At 41.4% G+C, this 22,535-nt stretch overlaps 1 protein-coding gene across 3 annotated transcripts in view; it reads right to left on the bottom strand.

The window, feature by feature from the left end:
* The window catches only part of PHF20 (PHD finger protein 20), a 94,239-nt gene extending 72,876 nt beyond the window's left edge, over positions 1-21,363 (bottom strand). For all 3 annotated transcript variants that reach the window (XM_090286335.1, XM_090286337.1, XM_090286336.1), the window contains exons 1-2: positions 21,291-21,363; positions 2,526-2,640 (exon numbers count right to left, since the gene is read on the bottom strand). In XM_090286335.1, coding sequence (XP_090142461.1) covers positions 2,526-2,608 — 83 coding nt within the window. In that variant the 5' untranslated portion in view covers positions 2,609-2,640; positions 21,291-21,363. The remainder of the gene's footprint in view (positions 1-2,525; positions 2,641-21,290) is intronic.
* Between the last annotated feature and the right edge of the window lie 1,172 nt (positions 21,364-22,535).

Raw genomic sequence — 22,535 nt, 5'->3', positions numbered from 1 at the left:
AATATATTTCTTACTATATAGGTTGTGTTCAAAAATATTTGAAAGCCTCTGCCCAAAAAATATTCTTGGCACATGTCCACAAAAGAGACATTTACAGAGATGTTCACAGTAGCACTGTATATAAAGTAAAAAATTGAAATCTAAGTGCCCATCAATAGGAGACTAAATAAACAAAATATAGTATATTCATACAGTGAACTCTTTCCAGAAATTAGAATGGATATCTTATATATCAATATGAGTAAATCATAAAAAAACATGATAAAGAAAATAAACAAACAACATGATACCACTTATATAAACTTTTTGGAAACACCCTAAACAATTCTACTATTTATGGATACATATATAAAGTAAAAATGTAAAAACATGAACATAAAGGATATAACCAGCCTCGGAATGTTGGCTGCCTTTATGGAATATGGAGAAGGGAGCTGAATTGGGAAGAGTATAAAGGTACAGTACTTCCATTTTATCAAAAATGTTTTATGTCCTTTATTTTTAAATAAAACAAAAATGGTAATGTTTATTAATTTTGAGTGATAAGGACACAGATTAGTTTATGGTTAGCTGTCATTTTTTACTTTTTGTTTTAGGCTTTTTTCCTAAATCCAAAAAGAATTCCTAGGGCATAGTCTCTCGCCTGACAGGAGGTGGCCCTGGGTTAGCTCAGCTGGCTTCTGGCAGAGCCCAAAGCCCCACTCCAAGTTCTGCCAAGGTCCGCCAAGGTCCAAGGCCACAACAATCTAAATGCACTGTTCCACTACAAACCCCCAAAACCAGTTCCTCCTGGCAGTAGTGAGGTCTCCAGAATTCATCTCAGGAGACCATCACTGCCTGTCCCTTAAGTCTTTCCCCTGAAGAACAGCCTCAGGAGGATACATAATGCAAAACTGGAGAACAATCAGCAGAAGATGCAGAAAACAGGGCCTTCTGAACTCCTGTTTATTCGTGGAGGACACACAGCCAAGATATCAGGCTGTAGCTGGAACCCCAATGAGCCATGGGTCATTAGCTTGGCGTCTGAGGATAACATCATGCAGATATGGCAAATGACTGAAATATTTACAATGATAGTCAGATGTCACAACATCAGAACTGGAGGGGGCAAGGATCTTAAACCCAAAGTATGAGAAATGCTTCTGTTGAATGTTATGCTAATATGAATGCTTGGTTTATCTAACACACACACAAAAAAAACATGGTATAGTAGGAATGTTAACTGGAATGGCATATAACATTCTTTACCTTCTGATTCTAGTGCTTTCAAGTGAGCTACTGCATTCTGTATCATATCGTAGCTTTTAGGGAAGAAATGTTGCTAAGAAAGAACATCACAGTTGTTTTAAAATAGAAGTAGCAGGGTACTGCCTTTGAGTCAACTATTTTAAGTTCTTGTTTTCTCGAACTAAGTGCTTGCTGTTCCCGAATATGCAAGAATAACTTTTATACTTTCCCCCTCCAACACTTGTTGATTGACTTTGCAGAAAATAGTTAAAAAAAAAAAAAAAGGATTCCTTCCCTTTATTAAAGCTACCTTTTAAAAATACTGAGGGAAACCAAAAAAGGTAAATCATTATAGATAATACAAACAGCCTAAAAACAACTAGGTGTTCAAAGTGTCTCTAATTCTTATATCAAATCTCCCAGCCCCACAGAGACATTTTCTGCCCCAGCCATTTCCCTGCTTCTCTTCCTGTCTTCTCTTCTGCCACCTCTAAAACTGGTCAGCCTGTATATTCTGAGACAAACTCCTCAAAAGGCCATACTCTTCCTCGTAAAAATTCAGAAAGGTTTGAGTTCAGAAACCCCCACCTTCACCTTCAGCATTAATAAATAACCAAATTCTAGAATGTCCTCAACAACCATAATCATTTTATAGTTTATAAGGCCTTCTCCCACATACCCTATAATTTGGTTCTCAGAAAAAACCCTGTGAGGTCAACACTATTACCCACATTTATATATGAAGCTGATGCTCAAAGCAGCAAATTACCAGCCAGAGGACACAAGTCAATGACAAAGACTACAACCCCTCAGCTTTGGAATCTGATCACCCCTACAGTATGACAATTAAATTTCAACCATCCAACATACCCAGAAAACAGGAGGGGTTGTTCACAACACAAGAGCTGTTTTGATCCAACCCCTTTTCTTCATTCTTCCATCCCTCATCTTTCTCTCCTCTCCTCTTCCAGACAGGCAGCCCAAAGCAAGAGATGCCACTATTAACTCTTCCATTCCCTGTAGCCTCTTATGTTTCTTTTTCTCTTAACTCCTTTAGATGAAGAGGCAGGAAGGGGAAACAAGTACAAACAAGAGGTCACAGAATGGTCCCCTAGACACAAGGGTCCCTACACCAGGAGAAAGGTCTTTCCCACGGCTCTAGACTTAAGTCTCCTTCCACCTTCCAAGACTCAGGGAGCAGGAAAACACTACAGAAAAGCCCAGACTACCCCTCTTTATCAGTGCTGGCAAGAGTCCTTTACTGAAGGGATTTAATTAATAGAAAAATGTAAAAGTACCAGTTTTTTAATCGGTCCCGGGCTTCCAACTGGGCTCCCACTTCAAAGCTGATTCCTCGTCTGTTAGGTGGATGCTTTGTCATTTTCAGTCATCAACGGGGCTGCCTTTATTCTCCTGAAAAAGTCAATTAAATATTTATGAAACTTAGGCAAAGTCTGCCCAGAGTGTAGCATCACTTACTACAGATAAAAGACAAACAGGCATCATTCAAAACACAAAGCTTCAGGAAACCCTGTCTGCTTGACCCTATTAACCAATGTCAACCTAACAAATTTAATTTTTTAATATTTTAATTAAAAAAAAAAAACCTGTCTGCACCCTCTATCACTCCTGCCCTCATCCTAACACAAGTGTCCTCCACTGGTTCCTTTTCTATTATGCAGCATCCTATAGTCTCTGAAATTGTGAAGAGAAAGGACTTACCTAAGTGGGACCCCTCAAAACTCAAGAAAACAATTACTTGCTCTCAGGGTTAAATTTAATCATTTCCTGATGTAGTCACCAAATATCAGCAGACAGATGACTTAGGAAAACAGGACCGAAAGAGACAATGCCTGCCCTCATGAAGCCTCCATTGCACTGGGGGAGGACACAATAATGTAGTCAGTAAACAGATAAATGATATAACTGCAAGCTGTAACTGCAATGAATGTTTAGGACTACAAAGGAAGCAAACAAATGCCGAGACAGTGATTTCTGGCCTTACTTTCGGAAGGCTGGACAAGAAAGATCTATTTAGCTTCTCTTCACCATCTACCCTTCTTTGCAGCAGCCGCAGCCATGAAGGTCAAGCTGTGCAGTTTCAGTGGATACAAGATCTACCCTGTATTTTATTTCTTCAGAGAGGTGAAGGGAGGGAAGAGAGGGAAAAAAACATTGATTGGTTGCCTCTTGTACACACCCCAACTAGTGACTGAACCCTCAATCCAAGCATGTGCCCTGACTGGGAATCAAACCAGCAACCTTTCACTTTGCAGGATGATGCCCAAACAACTGAGCCACACCAGCAACCGCATTTATGGCTTTCTAATTTCCTAATGCAAAATGCAAGTGAGCATTCCTTTCCAAGAGGAATCCTCAACAGATAAACTGGACTGTCCTCTTCAGAAGAAAGCACAGAAAGGGACAGTTGGAAGAAATTCAAAAGAAAAGAACCTGCTCTGCAGTCAAATTCCACAGCGCCATCACTGGTGCATCATCTCTTGCTGATACAATGGCCAAGAATAATCAGAAACCTAAAGTTAGTAAAGCTCAAAGAGAACAAGCCACCAGGGCTGTCAAGGAAGCAAAAAAGGCTAAGCAAGAACCTAAAAAGACAGAAAGATGGCAGTGGCTGCTGCTAAGGTTCCCACAAAGGCAGCACCTGAACAAAAGACTGTGAAGCCTGTGAAGGTTTCTGTTCCCCATGTTGATGGAAAACACTGCTAGCAGATCATATTTTTAAATAAAGACCTATTTAAAGAAAAAGTTCTACTCTCTTTGATCTATTTATTTATATTTTCTACTTTTTCTTGAGTCCATTCTAACAATATATTTTCCTAAGTACCGTAATTCTATATCAAGCCTTTGGGTACTGGGATTGGTGGTCATTTTCTACAAGTAAAATCTATCTTTAGGGGCTATTGATGGTTTTGATGGAGATGGAGCCACTCTTGAACTCTCAGAGCATTTGAGCAGGCCACCTCCATACAGCAAGCTACCCCTAACTAAATTCTTTCCCACTAAACTTTGTATCTCAACAATCCCTTACCTGCCTCATACCAGAAACACTATCTTTGCAAGAGAAGAATGCAGAAAAATCACGTAAGTGGCTCCTTATATCTGATGTGTAATACCATCTTATCTTAAAAGAATTTGCTTACACTATATTACATGAAAAGGCAGAATCCAAAACTATACCAATTTGAGCTCACATTAAAACTTGTGCATAAAAAAAAAAAAAAAAAAAAGACTAGAAGAAAGAAACCAGTTGTAGGTGACTGTCCTTTTCCTCTTAAACAGTCTCCTAGATTTATAGTTTTTCACAACAAAAATTTTCCATAAGGGAAAAAATACAGTGTAATATGAAGGATAAACTATCCATTAACCAACCCATTCCACAGGCCTGATATTAGAGAGAACACAAAGCAAATCAAACTAAGTCAGGAATGGAAGACAACTGTTATTAAAGAAGCTGAACCCAACAGTAAACTGCAAAGCTGTACAGCAGGAGTGTTTCATATGACCCTAGGAAAGGGAGTCGAAGGTCTGACTAACTTTACCTAATACACTCTGGGAAAATAAGGTATCAAATCTGATATAAGTAAACCCAATCAGTAGAAGTCCTCATTTTGGCTTGCCTGAAATACCACATCAAATTATCTTTTCATCTCTGACCTTATGCATACCAAGTAATATTCAGATTAATAGTTTGGCTCCCAGATTATATGAAAATGTGATGCCAAACAAGAAGAAAGGCAGAGTGGCACTGAACCCTCACTGAACTGCTAGTGAAATGGGATGGTGACAATAATAGTACCTATCTGCAGGCAGTACATGTGAGAGGATTAATAAAATAATCCATTTAAGGAGCATAGGGATAGTACAAAATAAGGACTATATAGTTAGTAGATATTAATAATTCTGTTATCACAAAATAAAGCTTAAAGTTATTTGGCTAAGGATCAGGTCCCAAAACAAAAGCCCAGGTCTGCTTGATTTCTGAATTAATACTTTTATTACACAACTCCCCTGCCCTAAGTACCCCAGGAGACTGTCCGTTAAAATACAGGAGTGTGGGGACAAGGCAATGAGTGAATAAAGATGAGCAAACTATTCCCAATGGTTCAAGGAAAACAATTCCTCTTGAGCCTGAATTGTCAGGTCTTCCTTATTGTGAACTAACACCTGTTTGATTTTAACTGGCCAATTTTTGAAGTTTTACTCTCTGGTATCACACAGAACAAGACTAAGGACTAATCTGGTTTTCATGTCCCATCCTCAACCTTCCCTGCATTCTTCTGGGGGTAGCAGAGTTTGTTTTCAAAAGTACAATTAGTGAGTACTCTTAGTAAGGCACTGTGCTGGAAATTAGAAATAAGAAATCCAACTCAGTCCTCACTTCAGCCCATCCAGGAAGACAAACACAAACACTGAGAAGAGATGAACAAGCTCTATCTAACAAAGGGCAAGGGGAAGGACACCTGGAAAATCATCTGAAAGTCTCAAATTAATTTGACAACATCTGCTAACAAAATAGTTCAAGACAGAAACAGAATTTTTTTAAATTGCATAAGAAGTATACATTTTTACTTCTCATAGTTTTAAACAAAAATTTTTCTCAAAATACAAAGCTAAAGTTCTATAGCTTTTAACTTATCAATTCTTCAGGGCCTTAGCTTTTCCTCCAAAAAATCTCCAGCTTCCAGAATAATAGGGAAAAAAATATGTTCAATAGGACACCGAGGAAAACTGAGAAAAAAATATAATGCAATCTGTATTTATATAAGATTTCACTTTAAAGACCTTGGCAAGACTTCAAATTACTTCTTTACATTCAAATTTCGCTAGAATGGGAGCCCACTGCTCCCACACAGAAGGCAGAGAGCCTAGTTTATTTCCTTAAATACAGTTTTCACAGTTAATGCTCCTATATTGATAATAATGAAAATTTTAAATGTATACTGTATAACAGTTTAAAGACACTTTAACAAATGACAAACTAGAAGAAAACAACTACAACACACATGACAAAAAACTTACTTTATTAACAAAGAGTGCATACAAGCCAAGAATAAAAAGGTCAAACTCACTTAAAAATGGGCAAAGTGTGCCTGGCCAGGTGGCTCAGTTGGTTAGAACATCATCCTGTACAACAAAAAGGCTGCAGGTTCGATTCTCAGTCAGGGAACATACCGAGGCTGAAAGTTCAATCCCCAGTTGGGGCACATACGGGAGGTGACACATTGATGTTTCTCTCACTTTCTCTCTCTCTCTCCCCCTTACTCTCTCTCTTTGATATCAATAATAATAAAAAATACATATTCTCAGGTAAGGATTAAGAAATAATTTAAAATGGGCAATGTTGAAGAACTGGCAGATTACAAGGTGGGACTAATACAAAGGTCTAATAAATATGTGCTATTATTTCCACATAACCTCACCCTAAATTAAGAAAATATAACTCAAAAAAAAAAAATTTTTTTTTTCACTTCTCATAGCAAAACTCAGATAGGGAGGATAGCCACTGTTTACAGGGATGAGGAGAAAAGAGGCTGCTTATATACTGTTGGTAGAAGCATAAATTGGAAAAGCTTTTCTAAAAGCAATTTGGCACTATCTACAAAAATGCACATACCTGCAACCCAGCAGCAGTCCACTGCCAGTAACTTACGCTAAAGATACATTCCCCAGATTACCTGTAAGGATTATCAAAACACTTCCCAATTTCTGCAGCTAAAATGTCCATCAAGAGGCCTCATTAAATTAATTATGGTTCATCAATATAATATTGTACAGTTATCAAAAGGAACAATAGCAATCTGTAGATGCTGATACAAAGCCATCTGCAATATGTACACAGTCAAGTAAAAAAGGTACGGTATAGAGACCTGTGTATGGTATTACCCCTTCAATGTGAACAAACAGACATAAGTATAGACAGATCTATTATATCAGATACATAAAATTATTTCTTGGAAGAAACTAAGAAACTGTGTAAGTAGTTGTTTTAAATGAGAGGAACAGAGCTTGAAAATTTGACTTTTCATATTTTACCTTTCTGTGTTGTAATAATTTTCTAACCTTAAGAATGTACTTCCATGCCCCAGGATGGCGTGGCTCAGTAAATTGAGCACTGGTCTGCAGACCAAAAGGTCGCCAGTTCAATTACCAGTGAGGGCACATACCTGGGCTGCAGGCCAGGTTCCCAGTTGGGGACGTGCGAGAGACAGCCAATTGACGTTTCTTTCACACATCGATGTTTCTCTCCCTCTCTTTCTCCTTCCTTTCCCCTCTCTCTAAAAATAAATATTTTTTTTTTAAAGAACGTACTTACAGTACAGCATAGGAAATACAGTCAATGATGTTGTAATAAATATATATGGTGCCAGTTGGGTACTAGAAATACCAGGGGGAACACTTTGTAAAGTATATGATTGTATGATTGTCTAACCACTATGCTGTACACCTGAAATGAATACAAAATAATATTAAATTTAAAAAATGTACTTCTAGTTGGTAAAATTTTAATTTTAGATTATTTATATTCCTTTTTATTTTTTAAGCCTTTTTAAAATATACAAAATCCTTTCATCTTATACTATCTTACTGGATCTTTACAACCACTAAATGACATATTAAAACTAAATGTGAAACCTGGATGCTGTGGCTCAGTGGATTGAGCATCAGCCTGCGAACCAAGTGTCACTGGTTCAATTCCCAGTCAGGGCACATTACTAGGTTGCACATCAGGTCCCCAGCTGGGGGCGCGTGAGAGGCAACCAAATAGTGATGTTTCTCTCCCTCTCTTTCTCCTTTCCCCTCTCTCTAAAAATAAATTAAAAAAATGATTTTTTTAAAAAAAACAAAAAACTAAACGTGATATGTACAGAAAGGAAACTGAGGTACAGAGGGGCTAGCAGCTTTCAAGGCCCTCCAAGAAAGGAGACATTTCTCTTAGCCCAGTTAACAGGATTTTCCCAGAAGCAGACAAACCACTTCTCAAAGGCCCTTCCCCTTTCCTCTACCAACGTTGTCGTTGCTATGCTTTTATATTCATGCCTTTAGATATAAATATAATTTAAAGAAAATTTAGCATCGGATGCTTTTCAAATGTTGTGTTAGAATTATCACACCATTATATAACAAATAGAAATACTCAATTTTTTAGAAAGGACAAAACCGAGAAAAGGCTGAGGGCCCAGCTGTGGAGAAACTAGAACACCTGAACCACTGCCTGAGGCCCTGACTAGAGCCATCATTTTATACTTCAATCTGGAAGCAAGAAACAAGCTGTAAAACTGCTTGGACACTTGGACTCAGTAATTTTAATCTGCAGAATACAGCCCAGGATAAAAATAAATCATTTGTGAAAACGAGAATAAAGCAATGGCTCTTTACATATGATTCTGGGGAAACTAGATACAGTTCACATGTTTAAGAACAAGAAAACCTATTAGGGTAAAGAATGACTGATGCTCAACAGATGCCTAATAAATAAAATAAAGAGTGTGCTAAAATGGCGAGGATGTGAACTAACCTTACAAAAGGAGAGTAGATATAAAATAGCCTTATGCAGACTAACAAGGCCTACATAAAAAACATTTATAATGGTAATAATAGCTAATGCTTCATATAGTAAGCCATGTAATCCTTACAAACACCAAAGAGGTGTCATCATTAATCCTCATTGTAAAGGTGAGTAAACAGAGGAACAGAGAAAAATTAGGAACACCCTAGGACACCTATATATTGAACAATAAGGAGCTGCGTCAGGATTTGAATTTAAGCCCTGTAGCTCCATATTCTTAACCACTACCACGTGTTTGTTTAGGAGGTATATCTTTGAGTACTCTTTCCTAACTCATCAAATGAGAATTAATGGCCCCTATTACAAGGATTAGCTGAGAAAAAATCTGTAAAGCCCCTATTTGGCAGAAGAATTTTCAGAATTTATAATACCTTTACAGTTAATGAGGTACTGATAAGGACTCTAGATTTTATTTTGGGAGAGGTGAAAGAGTACTACAGCCATGGTAACTGAATGTCCTGCCCTCAACAGCCTATTGTGCTTTGGGAGAAGGGACTGAGGGCTCAAAATAATAAAGAATTTAAGTGACAGATGTATGAAACAAGATATTTCAGCTAGTCAGGGTTAAGGGAAAATGAACTCTGAGACACCTGAAAGAATGTGAATCACCAGAAACTACAGAACAGGCTTGGGATAACCTAATATTGCTTATCACCAGGCTTGCATTCAACCTCCATCAAAGAGTGATAGTGTCTTTTAAACTTGATGCCACCCACTTTCAATTAAAGGACACTTGAAGTAAAAGACATGCTCAACCCTGGCTGGGTCACTCAGTTGGTTAGAGCATCACTCCAATACACCAAGGCTGCAAATTTGATCCCTGGTCGGGGCACATACAAGAAGCAACCAACAAACGCATAAATAAGTGGAACAACAAATCAATGTCTCTCTCTCTTTCTTTCTCTCTCCCTCACTCTCTAAAAATCTATTAAAAACTTTTTCTTAATTTTAGAAAAAGAAAAGAAAGACACGCTCAAATCTTTAGGTCTCCTTCATTCAATAGTTATCGAGAGTCTGCTGTGTGCTGGAGATAGAGACAGGGAAGATGAGACAACCTGGACCCTGTTCTCTGGTGGGGAAGGCAGGCAAAAATATGACAAACACGGTAATTTCTGGCAGGATAAGTACTGTGAGAAAAAAACCAACAAAATAATGTGAATCAGTGACATGGGAGGACCACTTTGATAAGGCTGTTAGAAACGGCTCTAGCCCTGGACGGGTAGCTCAGTTAAGAGCATTGTCTAGATACATACAACACTGTGGGTTCAATCCCTGGTCAGGGCACATACAAGAACCAACCAATGAACGCATAAATAAGTGGAACAAGAAATCAATGTCTCTCTCCCTCCCTAAAACCAATTTAGAAAAAAAAGGGGGGGGGGGGGCTGACTGGTGTGGCTCAGTGGATTGAGTGCAAACCGAAAGGTTCAATTCCTGGTCAGGCCAGGTCCCCATCTGGGGGCACGTGACAGGCAACTGACTGATGTTTCTCTCCCTGTTTCTCCTTCCCTTCCCTTCTCTCTGAAAATTAAAAAAAGAGGTGAATTAGTTTCTTTTATTTGAGTGACTATGGAGGGAAGTAAAAGGGAGGGGAGAGTCACAGAGGAAACAGGCCAAAAAATTCCCTTACCCGCTTTCCAGATTTTTGAAATGCTTTCTCCAAGAATCTAGCTTTTCCTTCCACAATTAAAATTCAGACAGATAAAAAAATAAAATCAGACAGACAGCAAACACATGCTGAGTTTACCCATTTCAAAGTACTAAGAATGAGTCGGTTAAATCAGTGGAAATCCCAGGAGCAGTGGAAAGGGCCTGGTGTCCAGGCTTGGCTCCAGAATATATTTGCTCAATGACCTTTGGCACATTACTCAACTTCACTGAGCTAATCACCTTACCCTCACAAGTTCCTTCTCCTTTTCTCCCCATCACAGTTTAAGGCCCCAAGATTGATCAATGTGCCCAGCTAAACACATGGGCATCACCCTTGCTTCCCACTCTCAGTCACCATTTTGTAACACCTACTTCTAGGTCTCTCCCATTTCTGGGTGGTTGCCCAGTTCCAACTGCCCCCCTCCACACCCCCATCAGTTCTAATCCAACTACTGCAGAAGTTTATGATGGAGCTCAAAGCCTTCAGACACACCCTCCCCAGATCCAAATCAATACTCTTAAAAACAGACATTTGCCTATTTCATGACAGAAACTATTCTAAGTACTTATATACACATCATCTCATTTAGTGTCCACTTCACAGGTTCATAATGAGTATTATTATTATTCCTAATTTATAGGTGAAAAAACCAAGGTTCAGAAAGTAAGCTGCTCAAATGACAAAGCTAGCAAGTATAGACTGGGGCAAAGAATTAAACCCAGGTAGTCTGACTCCAGTCAACTACTACACCATTACTAATCTTCCTCACTGCTACTACAGTGCTATTTCTAAAACACAAATCTGATCATAAGATGCCTCTGTTTAAAATAGTTCAGGTTATGCCCTGTCTGGTGTGGCTCAGTGGATCAAGCACCTGCCTGTGAATCAAAAGGCCACCAGTTTGATTCCCAGTCAGGGCACATGCCTAGGTCCCTGCTGGAGGGCATGTAAGAGGCAACTGATTGATGTTTCTCTCCCTTTCTTTCTCCCTCCCTTCCCAGCTCTCTGAAAATAAAAATAAGCCCTGGCTGGTGTGGCTCAGTGGATTGAGTGCCGGGCTGTGGACTGAAAGATTGCCAGTTTGATTCCCAGTCAGGGCACATGCCTGGGTTGCAGGCCAGGTCCCCAGATGGGGTCGTGCAAGAGGCAACCAATTGATTCATCTCTAGCAAATTGATGTTCCTCTCCCTCTCCTTCTCCCTCCCTTCCCTCTCTCTAAAAATAAACAAAATAAAATAAAACAGTTCAGGTTATACATTAATGATATCTCAATTTAAATAAAAGCAGTTCAGTAGTTTCTCTACAGAACTGAGTTTAAGCTACTCAGTGTGGCATCAAGGTTGTCAATGAGTTAGCCCTATACCCAAACCAAACTCAATGGGAGCTTAAGAGGGAAGCAGGCAAGCTTAGCAAAGGGGCAGTGGTACACGGTGGTTATGAGCCAGAACTCTGGAGTGAGACTAATGTGGATCCCCCCCAGCTCCACCATGTTCCAGATAACCTTGCACAAGGCACTTCCTTGCTGAGCCTCAGCCTCCTCTGTAAAAGAAGGGGATAGTACCAGTACTGTCGTACAAGCGTTGTGGAGGTAAAAATTACTTAGCACAGAGCCTAGCACACAATAAGCTCTCAAGGTTATTACTGCTCTTGCAGCCCACACACCTGGACTTGCAGTTCCAACCTCCAGACCTCTGCTCAAACAAGCTGCTTCTTCTGCCTAGTCCCCTTCAGGCCTGGGCTCAACCATTAGCACTAACAGCCAGGGGCTCACTCCAATATTCTCCCATAGCAGCCTGGCCTGTCCTCTGGGCCACGGCACTCACATTCTGCACTGAAATTGCCTCTTTCTGCCCTGGCTGGTATGGCTCAGTGGATTGAGCACTGGCCTGCGAACCAAAAGGTAACCGGTTCAATTCCTGGTCAGGGCACATGCCAGGGTTGCAGGCCAGGTCCCCAGCTGGTGGTGTGCAAGAGGCAACCACACATCAATGTTTTTCTCCTTCCCTTTCCCCTCTCTCTAAAAGTCAATAAACAAAATCTTTAAAAAAGAAGAAATTGCCTCTTTATGAGCCAATTTCTCCCTAGGCATTTAACTCCTCATAGACACCCCGGCATCTAACAAATAGTACCCTTACATGGTGGTCCTATGCTTGTTCAGCTTCCCCACTGGCAAAATGGGAATAAAAACAGGAAAGAGACCAATATCACTCCCCTGGAGGGACGTAGGGATTCAAGGAGATAATTACTTGCAAGTTCTTTGAAAACTGCTATCCACGGGTAAATGTAGTAACTGTTATTACTAATTGGGGGCAGGGAGAGGAAAGCAAAGTACAGGGAATGAGCCACCTGAAGACAGACCACAATTTCACCCATGGGGCTGAAGAACAGCTGTATTCTTTCACAAGGAGGAGCCAGTCTACAAATGTCAGTAGCTCTGGCATGGGTTTGTGTGGGTTCCTTTCAGGCAAAGGAGTCTTTTTTTAAACATACCTGACTAAGCTTACAGGATTCTTTTGAGGTATCACTACATTACAAAGGAAAACAATTTGGAATTGGAGTCATTACTCCTTGGGGCCTCCAGAGACATCTTCCTGAATTACAACCCTTTCACTAATACGGAGCTTTGAAGATAAATTATTTAATAGTCAATGACTTTATTACCTTATTCTTAAATATTAACTTTTATTCCTGGCCTTTATTATCAATACCAGGAAATGGCTAACATTTACTGAGTCTTCACCACAGCTAAATCCCTGACAAACATCTCATTCCCAACAATGCAGAGAAGTTGGCAGTATTATCCCATTTTACAGAGGAGAGGGAACAGAGGCTCAGAGCAAATAACTTGTCCATGGTCACCAGCTAAGTGGAAGAGCTGGAATTTTGAAAAGCAGCACCTCCTCCAAAACCCATTATACTTATAATGCTTTTAAAAATAAGGCTTTTGGGATACTTAAACACTAATGATATTAAGGGAGTACATACTGTTATGTTCTTAAGTGTGAAAATGAGGGAAAAAATTTAAAGTCTTTCTCTTACAGACACTACTGATGTAGTAAGGATAAAACAGACTACAAACAAAGTCCATGAGGGGATTTTACAAACACTTTGTGGGTGAAATAAAACAAAAATAATGGTAACATACACTCAGCTCTTCACAGTTCACCAAGTTTTGCTAACTTTTTGAAGGTTTTCTTATTCCCACTTATCAATTAGGAAATGTAGAAAAATAACATTTACTGATTTTTCCAACGATCAATGGGAGGCAGTTACGATGACACTTGAGTGTGGAAAAAGAGGTCCAGACAGGTTAAGTAACTTGGCATGCTAGAGGTCTGTCTCCAAAGCCCACAAGTTACAGATGCTGGGTCTCAAACTCAGGCATTCTGTCTCCAAATCCTGGTTCCTACCACCAAATACCATGCACCATGGACATGAAAGATGGCCTCTTTAACTATCTCGCCTTTCTGAACTGCAGATGTATAACACACAGGTCATAGCATGACCAACTTCCTACTCATCAAAGCACATTGGAGAGCATTCACCACCGCTCCATGGGGCAATCAAGCAGCCCAAACCATCCGTGCCCAGAAGCCTCAAGAAAGAGAAAGGCAGCCTGAGCTGAGAGACTTGAGCTTCGACAATTAAGGGATGTTTGCATGGTCAGGAATGGAATCTGGGGTGAGGGGGCAAGGCCACCCCTCCTCTCAGCAACGCCTCAGTCCTAGGTTCCAGGATACTACTTGTTTGCTACTGTGATTAAAGTGACATTCAAACCTGAGGTAGGGGTGGGGGGAGTAAGGCATCCATAGACAGGAAGATGTAAGAGAACCAGTATTGCAGGCCAAGAAACCTGGCCTCTCATTAGCCAAATAACTTTGGACAAGTTACTAAATCTCACTTTCCTCATCTATTAGATGAGGATAATAGATACACTGTAAAGATTCAATAAAATCCAGTAGAGTACTCCCAAAAATGCTTGCTATACTTATTACTGTAAAATGCCCACATTTCCAAACCAGGTTTCCAAAACCTATAAATCCCAACACCTGTCTGTGCACCAGTAAAAGCAAGGAAGGCATGTCAATCCACCTAGCCAGGCACCTCTTCCATGCAGTAAAGAGATTTCTTGAAAATCAGATCTCTACTAGGACAAAGAGAACCCCAATATTCATCTAAGATGCCTGGGAGTCAGCCTTTTAAATCCTAGGATTATGTTCCTGACACAGGATAAGCTCCCATTCTAAAACCATTATTTTAAATCCTTCCCCTGGCCCTTCCACTCCCTCCTTCCCCAAAGTCCACTGATTCAGGCAGGCACCAGCTACCTCCCTTTCATACAACTGTACAGTTTACGCTTGGTGACTCATACCAGGCTCCCAAAATTTTATGAGATTTCTGCAAGCTCATTGCTTCCATTATTTGGCCAAAGAAAGCAAAGGACAGCTGGATACCTAGCCCAAGACCCAGCAAAGTTGTCACAGCATCATTATAAATCAGGGTTTCAATTTTCAATAGGTTAGTCAGTCAATAATCTGAAAGGGGCAGTTGCTGAGAGATGAACAGAGACAAACAACATTCTCCCTTTTTCTTTCCAAGTTTACAATCCAACCTAACCAAGGAGACTCTAAAGACACATTTAGTTTGGATTTTAAAAAATGCTTATCAAGAAAAATGTAAACTCCGCCCCCACTTACTTCCTAAGATGATGAGGAAGGGAGGTTAGAAGGTTATATATAGATAGCTTTGAGCCCTGATTTCCAGGCAGTGTAGGCAACTGCCTTTGAGGTGTTTTCAAATAAGTGTTAGTTTTACTCATTGATAAAGTTATTTGAAATTTAGATTTCTTATTGTCCTTAGAAATTTCTTGTCTGGAGTTTTGTGGGTGAGCGTTCTAGGATGAAGAGCACTTGGAAGTAATTTTTAAAAGGTATTAGAACTTAGGATACACTCAAATTTTGGATACACTTTCAAATTTCAGATAGGGAATTTAAGGTCCTTTAATGCATTTTTTTAAATCTCCACCTGAGGAGTGCTTATTGATTTTAGAGTGAGGGGAAGGAAGGGGGAGAGAGGGAGAGAAACATCAATGTGAGAGAGAAACATCGATCAGTTGCCTCTCATATGTGCCCTGACTGGGATTGAACCCACAACCTAGGCATGTGCTGACCATGGATCAAACCCACGACCTTTCAGTTTACAGGACAACACACCAACCAACTGAGCCACACCGGCCAGGGCTAAACACCTTTAAAATCCAGGAAGAAATACCAGACAGCAGATTCTCCACAGATATGAGAAACCTTGGGTAAAGAGGGCTAAAAGAATTATATGTCATTTTGCCCCAACTCTGGCCAAAGGCAAACTACCTGCTTCACTTTTAAATTTCATTCTAGCTCTGACTGGTGTGGCTCAGTGAACTGAGTGCCGGCCCGGAAACCTAAGGGTCACCGGTTCAATTCTGGATCAGGACACACGCCTGGGTTGCAGGCCAGGTCTCCAGTGGGTGGCGTGCAAGAGGCAACCGCCTGATGTTTCTCTCCCTCTCTTTCTCCCTCCCTTCCCCTTTCTCTAAAAGAAAATAAAATCTTTTTTAAAACATTAAATTTCATTCTACCTACACTGCTAATTCAAAGCAAAAAGGAAAGCTGAAAAGGGGAGGAGACGAAAACATTTTTTTAATTTTTAAAATTTTTATTGATTTTGAGAGAGAGAGATTGCTTTGTTGTTTCACTTATTTATGCATTCACTGGTTGCTTGTATGTGCCCTGACTGGTGATCGAACCCACAACTTTGGTCTATCGGGATGAAGCTCTAACCAACTGAGCTACCTGGCCAGGGCCTGATGTTTATTTAAAAAATGTTTTCCAGGTCCTGGCCAGCTAGCTCAGTTGGTTAGAGCATTGTCCTGATACACCAAAGTTGCATATTTGATCCTCAGTCAGGGCACATACAAGCAACCAGTGAAAGCATAAATAAGTGGAACAACAGATCAATGTCTGTCTGTTTGTCTCTCCCTCCCCCTTCCTCTATTTAAAACCAATAAATAAAAAATAAAATATACATCAGACAAGAGAACTTAGAAATAAACATGTTGTGTGTAAACTACAGACTCCCTCTTAAATGATTCAGGGAACTAGCTAACACTGAATAGAGAATTCAAGGAAGACTTCTTTGAAAAAATCAGGCAGTTCTGAATGAAATAAAGCTTGGAACTGGAAGAGGACATGGAGGCAGAAGAATGCTGGAGTTGGGTGTAAGGACAAGCTGGCTGTCTTGGCTAGAAAAGAGGCAGTGGCAGAAGTGACTCGGACGAGAGAATGACTGGCAGCCTGCCCAACAGAGCACGTGAAGAAATCAGATCTGCTACAACAAGCTCCCAGGCTGGGTTTCTAAGCCAGGTACTGAAGAAGACACAGCGCAGGGTACACCTTGGAGATAATCAGCCCCTCACTTTACAAATGGGGACAATGAGGCCCAGTAGCATTATGTGACTTGCCTGAGTGAACAGCTGGAACTATAATCAAATCCAGATAAAATCCTTGACTGAAACGGAGCTGACATTCACGTGAGGGTGGGGAGGGGGATGGACCAGGACACAAAATAGTCTAGGCATTCAGGTTTGTCTTGATTAGAGCCCAGAATAGGATCATGTTGGGAAAAACCCATGACAGGTGACAGTCAGGGAAATAGGTACAGATGACCTAAGACATTTAGAAAGGAAAAACCACTAAGACTTAGAAAAAGACTAGAGTAAGTACAAAAGGAGGGAGAGAGCATAGTCATCAAGGCATAATCCCCATCAAAGAAGGTCATCTTCTCACCAGCATTCACCTTTGTGAAGCTCCCAAAGATAAGCCAGCAGCTTCCATTCAAGCTCCACTGCCTTTCCCAGACCCATTCCCAGAACCTACAAAATCAAAGACTCCTTGGAAACTCTAGCACCTGTGACCTTGCTGACTTGGGGTATCTCAGACTCTTCACCATGGGAAGATGACAGATGAGGAACCAGAGAGACAAGGTGGCTGATTATTACTATAAACTATAAAGTATGATATGATTCTATGTCAAGAATTATGTCCACATTTAAGCAAGAAATATTTATATTTAAACATCTAAATTTGAAAAAATATAAATGGTGATTGAAGGAGACTTGACTTGGGGTAGTGAACACACAATATACAGATGATGTATTATAGAAATGTACAACTGAAACCTATGTAATATTGTTACCAATATCACCCCAATAAATTCAACAAAAAAAAAATTAAAGTTTAACAAACAAATTTTCAGGGGAAATAAAAAGAAATTTGAGCTTTTCATACTTGTTTTTAAAAAGAGCGCGCTCATACATTGTTAAGTGAGAGTACAAACCAGTGCATCCTTTGTGCAGGTCATTTTGGCTGTATTCATCAAAAGCCTTAAAAATAAACATGTAACTTGGCCTGGCAGTCACATCTATGAATTTATCTTAGGGAGATAATCATGACTGGGCTAAATGTGTTTATACAGAAAGCACTATTTATAGTAGTAAAACGCTAGAAACCACCTTGACATCGAAGAATTGAAGAGACTGAGTAAGAGCTAATATAGGCACAAAGGGGAGTGTCATGCCTACAGCCATTAATTGAGCTATCATGGAACTTGATAAGGAATGCTCAGGCTTTGGGAAAAGGCAGACACAAAACAATAATAAATAAATAAATTTGACAATACATAAAAATCAAATTCCTGGAGAAGTTTTAGCCATGGTTTTAAAAGCTAAATGCTAGAATAACTGTATTTCAGTATAACTAATAGTCCTCAGAAGAGGGCCATGCCTTGTACAAACTTTAAGGGATGTGTGTCTGGATAAAGAGAAAATGGAATGCAATACCCCAGCATAAGGCTAACCATCACCTTCATATTTTCAGAGAGATATTTTTGGCTTTGTGTATAGAACCTCACTATTCAAAATGTAATTCAATAACATTACCATCACCTGGGAATTAGAAATGCAGACACTCAGGCCCCACCCTAATCCTACTGGATCAGAATCAGCATTTTAGCAAGCCCTACCCACCCACTCCAAGTAATTTATACACACATTCAAGTTTGAGAAGCAGTGGTGTAGAAAGTTTTGGGTGCACTGTACATAGCAGTACACAGATAAAGTACCAAACAGGCAAATAAAGAGACAAAGTACCTGTTCACTTTCTGTATACCATACTTTATTAGGTACTGCTCACTCAGACAGACCTCCAATGTTTTTTAATGAATCTGATACTTACTAATGACCAAATGATCAAATGTGATCTATTTGACATCCTGAAATAGCACAACTTAGCTCTAGGGCTTTCATGAACATGAAATATAAAACAGCTTAGTTGTTCTGAAAATACAATAATGTTTAATTTTATTCAAGTTCCAACATAGTTCAAACACTTCTCCACAAGCCCCATTAATTCCCATAGGTTCCTGGGAGTATCAGTCAATCCCCCCAGCATCCCTAAGGAGCAGGTGCTTGGCAAACATCCAATCTCCAAATAAGATTCAGAAGGACGTGGTCCTAAAAATGCAGTATGTTCCTTCTGCCTTATCCTGCCAGGGCAGCTTCTCAGGCCCAAACTCTCCCCCACTGAGGCCTCATACAGCTGCACACTCAGTACTTCTCAAAAGGGAGAAAGGTCAAAGGTGTCATTATTCCATAAGCACTTGGAATTCCAGCTGTGGAGAAATTAATCTAGTTAAGGGGTTTAGGCTGAGAAGCCTTGAGTAAGATCTAGAAAGAGAAATACAAAAGAACCTACTGAGAGGCTCTTAAGAGACAAGGGTCCCAGATATTTGCAGATTTTAAGGGGGAGGGGGGATTGGGAGCAAGGCTAGGTGGATACGTGAGAGGATGATGGGGAGAGATAAGGATCCATCCCCCACCTGCACCCCAGGGACAAGAACAAAAACAATGACTAAGAGATTCCTCCAAATGACCTCTTTTCTTGATAAAAGGAAAGAAGAAAGCCAATGTAGGGAGGAAGCTTTTGAGCTGAAAGCAAGAATCTCTTGAGGGTTTTTTTGTCTTCCCAATACAGGGAAATAAAGCAAAGGAGAAAACAGTATTCATCTAACCAGAATGTTATAGGAAGCAAACCACCAGGAGAATTAACAGTCCTGTGAATAACCAAAAATATAAGAGGAGATTCCTTTCTAGTTTAAATCCAGCACTTGGGGCATCAGGCAGTCCTGGACTTGAGGCCACCTCCAGCGCTGGGGAAGAAAGAGAAAATCTGTACAGACACCACTAAGCAGAGCAGTGTGCAAAGTCAGAAACCAGAAAAATGCCTGGGGACAGGGCAAGCCAAGAGAGAAGAGTTCCAGATAAAAAATAAAGTAAACACAGGAGATAAAACCTGCAGGCACCCCTTTAGAAGAGGGAATCCCCTTGGGGAAGGGGTATTCAGGAGGTGTGAACTATAGAAAGTGTGCTTAGAGAAAAAAAAAGGTCACAGAAGTAAAGGAAATGGGTGCACTGACCAGACAAGGAGAGCACCTAGAGGAAATTGGGGTTTCAAAAATGGAAGGAAACTGAAGAAAGAAAATATCTTGGCTGGCAGAAAAACTCAAAAACCATGGACCCTCACCTGGGAATGAGGACTCGGAAAACAGATGTACCCTTCCAGATTTAAAAAGAATCAGGAAGGTGGCTGCACCCTAAAAACTGTGTAACCAAAAGGGGTGCATCCTGTACATTTGTGGGCCACAAGAAATAAATACACTCTCAGATATGAAAATGAGTCTCCCCCAGGAAGTAAGACAGTTCGATTTGGGGAACTCATGAAAAAAGGGTGCAAACCCAATAACAGTGACTGGAAAAAGCAGTGAATTCCCTTATTTGTATAACTGAAAATATGTAACCTTAAACTTCAGGATTTGGATCTCATTGTCGGTAGTCTCTGGAAATGAGGCGTACCTCAGATTCGAAGAATTGGGGAAAGGAAGTGGCCCCTAAATTTAAGAAATTCTGGAAAGCATGTTGCCAGATTTGGGGCCTGGAAAAGAAGAGTCTTCCCTGGATCTGTGGAAATAAGTGCCCCCAAACTTTGGTTATTGGACCCCAGACTTGATAGAATCGAGACTCGTTAACAGGGCGAAGCTCCAAATTTAAAAAGGTAGTGCTTATCCAGATTGAAGGCTGGAAAAAGAAGTGTCCTCCCAGTTTGGGGGGCTTGGGAAAGGGGGTACATCGTCAGTTTGAGGGGGCTCTGGAAATTGAGATAAAACCCAAGGGCTGGAGCTTAAGAAACGGGGTGCCCCACCCACATTTTCAAAACTAGAGAAAGGGGACACTCCCATAGTCGGGGGCTTGAGAAAAGGGGTGTGCTCCCCAGAATAGCATAAAAGAGTAAATTTTTTTTAACGCAATCTTAAAGAATAAGGCAACAGGAAGGGCTGATGGTGGAGCTCTCGGGGTCTACAAAGCTCTGGCTCTACCCTAGCGCTTACCCCTCACCCCCAACACGGCCCGCTCCGCGCCCCGGGCCCGCAAGCCGCGGCCCAGCCCCCTAGGGCGGCACTGATTGGCCTAGATGGCCGTCACTCCCGTGAAGAGCCCTGGGGATTGGGCGCTGCTCGCACGCCCGCCACGCTCTCAGCAGCGGTCCCCGGGCCTCCCTCCGGGCTGGGCGAGACGGGCGAGACGGGCCAGGCGGGGATCAGGGCCGAGCAGGCACCGGAACGGTGCTCCCGTCCGTCACCGTCCCCACCCGCACGGCACGCGCCGGCGCGGGCCCGCCCGGACCCGGCTTCGACCAGCCGGCTTCGCCTCAACGCGCCTCACCGCGAGCTCACCTCACAGCCCCGCTCCGGCTGCGCCGCTTCAGAACCAACCGACAGAAGGACTCTGCGTGCTGCGCACCACGTGACCCTCGGGACGCGCCCAGCGTATCCCCCACCCCCCCACACACACGCACCATCGCCACCACCAAGTGACGCAGCGGCACAGCTGCCCCGCCCTCGGCCCCGCCCAACCCGATCACCGTGGCGACGGCTCCGGCGGGCCACGCCCACTGTCCTGACGCGCAAGAACCAGGCCGACTCCCTTGTTCTAGAACTCCAAGTCCCCGCTCTCCCGTAACCACGAAGCCGGGTACTGGATACTCCATCACCTCTTAATTTTGCCTCCCACCTCTCTCCATACCACTGCAACACGCCAGTATAGACCACCGTCTCTCCTAGATGATGGTGTTCCCCTTCAGGCCATTACTCGTCCCCATTTTAATCTAATCTTCACACACAGACAGTGGAAGCTTTCAAAACGCAAATACACAGGCATCCCCTGCCCAAAGCCTGTTTCCCACTGTTCTTAAGATTAAGATCAATGGGATCTTCACTGTAAGCCTATTTACCAGGCTCTTGAAAGTCTGGACCTAACCTACTTTTCGCATTCTCACACTTCCAGCTTCCCCAGATCTCAGCTGCTTTCAGGTCCTCAAACCAGGTTCCTTCCCACATCAGGGCCTTTGTACTTATTCCTTCTCCACTTTTTGCCTCATTAACTGCAAGGGAAGGATTCCAATTGCTGGTGTTAAGAGGAGCTTCATTTTGCCTCCAGGGACCAAGATCGGAGTTGCATCTACCCCAGAAGATTCTGGGGTGTTTTCCCAATGGGACTTGGAAAGTCCCAAGGAGAAATGCTAAACATTTGTAATTTAAGAGGGCAAGAACAACTTTATTTTACATTAGAGAGATGACATAATAGCCAGATTTCACTTCTTAAAACATAAGTCTAATCATGGCACTGCCCTGATTAAAATAACCGATCTCCATCTGCATCCTCCACCACCGCTCACCCTCTAGCCACAACTAACTTTCTGTCAGTTTCTGTGGCCCTTTCCAGGCTCTCTCCAGCTGCTGGGCCGTTGCATAGGCTGTTGCTTTTTGCAAAGCTAACTCTTCCTCATGTAGGTCTCAGTTCATCTCAGTGAAATCCTCTTTGACTACAGTATCTAGAAGTGCTTCCCTCTATCACACACCTCACCATGGAAATTACTGTCTACCTTTAATCACTTCAATTTTCAACAGAGCACAACAGTT

This window comes from Furipterus horrens, unplaced genomic scaffold (genome assembly GCF_987537825.1).
Source record: "Furipterus horrens unplaced genomic scaffold, mFurHor1.1.pri manual_scaffold_8, whole genome shotgun sequence".
NCBI lineage: Eukaryota > Metazoa > Chordata > Mammalia > Chiroptera > Furipteridae > Furipterus > Furipterus horrens.
This window is presented reverse-complemented; position numbering and strand designations above follow the sequence as displayed.